The sequence below is a fragment of the Octopus bimaculoides genome, chromosome 1 (genome assembly GCF_001194135.2).
Source record: "Octopus bimaculoides isolate UCB-OBI-ISO-001 chromosome 1, ASM119413v2, whole genome shotgun sequence".
NCBI classification, from domain to species: Eukaryota; Metazoa; Mollusca; class Cephalopoda; order Octopoda; family Octopodidae; genus Octopus; species Octopus bimaculoides.
The window spans coordinates 199,156,812-199,161,338 of record NC_068981.1 but is presented as its reverse complement, the minus strand read 5'-3'; the positions used below and the strand labels follow the sequence as shown (position 1 = coordinate 199,161,338).

Below are 4,527 nucleotides of genomic sequence, written 5' to 3'. Positions count from 1 at the left end.
CCCAGTAAGGGAATATTTCTATGGATCTCAGAAACACTGAAAGGGAGAAAAAATATCCATTTGTTTTCACAGATCATATTTGAGAAACTGAGTAGTAGTAGGGGTGGGGGTACATGCTGTACAATATCAGTTTTTAAAACAAAAGTAGGTTAGATTTAGAGAAAGTAAAAGAACTGCAATCAAAGTTTAAGGAATTTGTGCTGAGAAAGACGACGACCATTTTCAAATGGAATAATAGTTTTAGTATCACAACGGAAAGTATCAGAAAGACAATACTTTTATCATTTTAAGAAGGAATTTTTAGAGTAAGATTGACTGGAGAAATCACGAGAGGGAGCAAAGAGTGATTTATGGAACAAACATCAAATTCATGAAAAAAATGTTATAGTTTTGGGGAGAGATTGAGAGAGGGATGGATAGATAGCTGGATGGAGAAATAGGTGTATGGATAAAGGTGTAATCACAAAGGTATATATATATATATATATATGGATAGATAGATACAAAAACAGACATAGATAGATAGGTAGGCTGAGAGATAGAAAACTAGAGGGAGGGACGGGGTGAGGCTAGGAAATGATTACTTTTTTTTTTCTAGAATCATCCAGAATAATCTCTATTGGAACCATCAGCGGGTTTGCAGAAGTATTGTAGGATGAATTGCTCTGATGATAGTATTGAGGAGAATCCAAAAGTAAATGTCTAGCCACACAATCACTACTTCCACTGCCAACACTAATTAAATGAGATTCACTAATTATATGCTTTAACATCAACAAAACTAAATTTTGTTTCATTTTTTTAAACGTTCAGCAGCAAATATATTTGAGATTCAATGTCAATTCTGCACAAGTTGTTGTTGTTCAAAAGAAGCCATTTTTCATAAGCAGGGCCAAGTGTATTGTAATACACTCTCTTATTGATAGTTTGTAATTAATGTGGATTATTGATGAACATTTACCAATAACAATGTTATAGATTGCTTTGGGGCCCCCAAACTATATTAGGTGAGCAATTGAAGAGTAGAGTCAGTTGGATGTTAAATGAAATGAAATATAAGATTTCAAACATCAACAAATTTGATAGCTTAATATTTCCAAGATTTCTTTTAATTAAATGCTTTAATTAAGTGATCTAAAGTGCAGAATACTGTAGAGTTTTAGCTATAAATATACTGTGAAGAATATAGGATTTGGAAGAAAGAAATAAAGAAGCAGGGAAGCCAAAGAAGAGACTTTTTGTTAAGAAAATCACTAATTAAGATGGGGGTCAAATTAAATAGGGTATATTGTTTTAATTATACATTGATCTAGCAGAAACACACCGCTGTTTGTTTTGGTCAAAAATAAATGGAAAATGAAAAAAAAACAAAAACAAAAAAAACCGCTTAATGTCTAAATAGGTGTTTTTAAGTGTCTTAGCCACCTATTTAATTACTATGAGTAAACTGTTTCAAAGGGGTGGATTTCAGTTCAAAGAGGTCTGTTAACAAAACACTTCAGTCATGTAAACATCTTTTTCTTCTTTTTTCTTAAAAAAAAAATAAAAAAAATCAATACAACAAAACTAAATAAACAAATAAAAGACAATAAAACAGTTTAAGTTGTTAATCATAAAGCAATGCAAATTCCTCTCAACAATCTGGAGACTGGAGAGATTTGTTTGAACCAATGACAGGCGCGAGAGTTTTACGGTTTCTTTAATGCTTTTTTTTTGTTTTGTTCCTTTATAAAAAGCTTCACTTTTTCACGTTTCCATTTTATCATTATTATCATTATTATTATTATTATTTAATTCTGACCAATCAAGATTGTAGATATTAGTAACAAAATAAGAAGATATTTCTGTGATTGAGGTAAACAATTGGCAACAAGATGCTACAGTTAATATACAAAGATGTTTACTATAAAAGGTTGAGTAAAAGTACCACAAATGAATGAATTAGTTGAAGCAAAGTCATAGTGCATCGCAACTGCGGTGGCCAACACCATAAGTAGTAGTAGTAGTTGTAGTATTTGAAGTAGTAGTAGTAGTAGTAGTAGTCAAAGTAGTAGAAATAGTCCATGAACAATAACACAGTAACACTTAGTCGCAGTGAGGGGCTGTGAAATCTGAGCGAATCTCAGGACTTTTGCCTCTGTATGTGACCTATAGGCAGCTGTAATTGAAGGGGATCCCTTAATCGAAGAAGATCGTATTCCACCTGAGAAATAGCATCTCGTAAGTGGTTATACTTGTGCACGTCCAGGCGTTTTTTCTCGGCATTTTTGTAGAAACTCAGCAGATACTGTCGGTCTTTGACTTCAAGGAAATTATATTCCTGGAAAAGAGAAAATAAAAATCTCATTAGACAAATGGATTTAGATACAGAAAGTGTAATTGAAGATATAGAAACCAGCTTCATTGCAAGACTGGTCTCTTATATATTGGCAGTTGGATGTTGGCCAGAATGCATGGCTACATGTTGAAGTGACATGTCAGGAGCTAGCAGACATTGTGCTATGTTCCTGTTGGCTAAGAATCAGACTGGTCAACAAATCTTACAAACACTAAAATCAGCTTTGTTCTTTCGTCAGTTATTCTTGACACACTTTTCTAAAGAGGGAGATGAAAGAATGTTTGTGTGTGTGTGAGAGAGAGAGAGAGAGAGTGTGACTTCTGGTTATTGGTCAAACATATATAGACAGATATAGCAGGTTTGATGTGAGGGAATGTTTCAAGCTACCATTGTGTGTTGGTACCACATAAAAAGCACCTATGTTGGTACCATGTACAAAGCACCTGTGCTGCTTCCACACAAAAAACTCCCATGCTGGGATCACATGAAAAACACCCAGTACACTCAGTAAAGCGGTTGGTGTTTGGAAGGAAATCCAGCCATAGAAACCACCCCAAAATAGACAATTGGAACCATCTGTCTTGTCAGTTCCTGTCAAACTGTCCACCTTATGCCAGCATGCAAAATGAACATTATATGATGGTGATCATACATACACATATATATGTGAATCTAAATAGAAAACTCGGGTATGACACACAGACAAGTCTGTCATATACCAAATATATTCATTCTTATAGCAGTGAATTGAGGGTGTTATTCATGATTAGCAGTGATATACTGCATGGGAAGGACACCAGAATCTGAGAATTAAGATTCTGTGAAATTTGTAATAATGCAGTTTTGAAAGAATTTTAAGGGAATCAAATATTTTCAAGTTGACACTGTTTTTTTGGGTATGTGGACAGAACTCATGAGAATTTTTTTTTTTTTAAGAGTGTCAAAATTTGAAACCAAGGTAGCAAACTGGCACAATCATTAGTACACTGGACCAAATGCTTAGACACATTTTGTCCATCTTTACATTCTGAGTTCAAATTCTACCAAAGTCGTCTTTGCCTTTCTTCTTTTCAGAGTCAATAAAAGCAGGTTGAGAGCATTGCGGTTGATGAAACCAACTAACCCCTTACATTATTTACATTTGACGGATATTTGTCCTCATCTTGTTTGTTGTTAACACAACGTTTCGGTTGATATACCCTCCAGCCTTCGTCAGGTGTCTTGGGGAAATTTCGATGTTACTATTATTATTATATTATTATTACTATTATATTATTATTACTATTATTACTATTATATTATTATTACTATTATTAATCAGGTCGCTGCCGTGAATCGAACTCGGAATCTTGGGGTTAGTAGCCCTCGTTCTTAACCACTACACCATATGCCCGTGGGCAATTATGGAGTGAATTTTAGGGCTTATAAATCTATTATTTTTCTATCCTTCCTCAATACCGGTTCCCATATGCTATTCATATCTGCACTCGGTCTGCTTAGGAGGTTGTTGTGTCCTAGCATATGTGCTGCTTCTTTTAGTTTTCGTATTTTCCAGTGTTGTTCCCTGTCTATTATTTTAACTTCATCCCACAGGGGGAGGTGGTCTCCATTTTGCCATACATGATCAGCTATACCCGATTTATCAATATCTCCTCGTGTCACAGCTTTGCGATGTTCTTCTACCCTTATTTTGAGGGGGCGGGATGTTTCGCCTTTGTATAACCTGCCACAGCTGCATGGGATGGAGTACACGCAGTTTTTGGTCAAATTCTCTTCTGTTGGTGCTTTTACCCGAAGGAGATATTTGTGAAGTGTTGTATTGCTCTTGAATACTGCCCTAATGTCATATGGGCCGCATATCTTTTGTATCTTTTCGGAGAGGCCTTTCACATAGGGTAGACAGACTGTAGACAGTTTATTGGTTTCATCCTCTCTTTTCTTCATAATTGGAGTGGATAGTATGTTCTTGGGGTAGTTGTTTCTTAATAGATTGTTACTGAGCTTGATCATTTTTTCGAAGAACATACTATCCACTCCAATTATGAAGAAAAGAGAGGATGAAACCAATAAACTGTCTACAGTCTGTCTACCCTATGTGAAAGGCCTCTCCGAAAAGATACAAAAGATATGCGGCCCATATGACATTAGGGCAGTATTCAAGAGCAATACAACACTTCACAAATATCTCC

The 4,527-nt window shown here is 35.2% G+C and overlaps 1 protein-coding gene across 4 annotated transcripts in view; it reads right to left on the bottom strand.

Annotated features, from left to right (window-relative positions):
- Positions 1-1,534: 1,534 nt before the first annotated feature.
- The window catches only part of LOC106867904 (calcium uniporter protein, mitochondrial), a 168,744-nt gene continuing 165,751 nt past the window's right edge, over positions 1,535-4,527 (bottom strand). For all 4 annotated transcript variants that reach the window (XM_052973982.1, XM_052973977.1, XM_052973989.1 and 1 more), the window contains one exon: positions 1,535-2,320. In XM_052973982.1, coding sequence (XP_052829942.1) covers positions 2,123-2,320 — 198 coding nt within the window. In that variant the 3' untranslated portion in view covers positions 1,535-2,122. The remainder of the gene's footprint in view (positions 2,321-4,527) is intronic.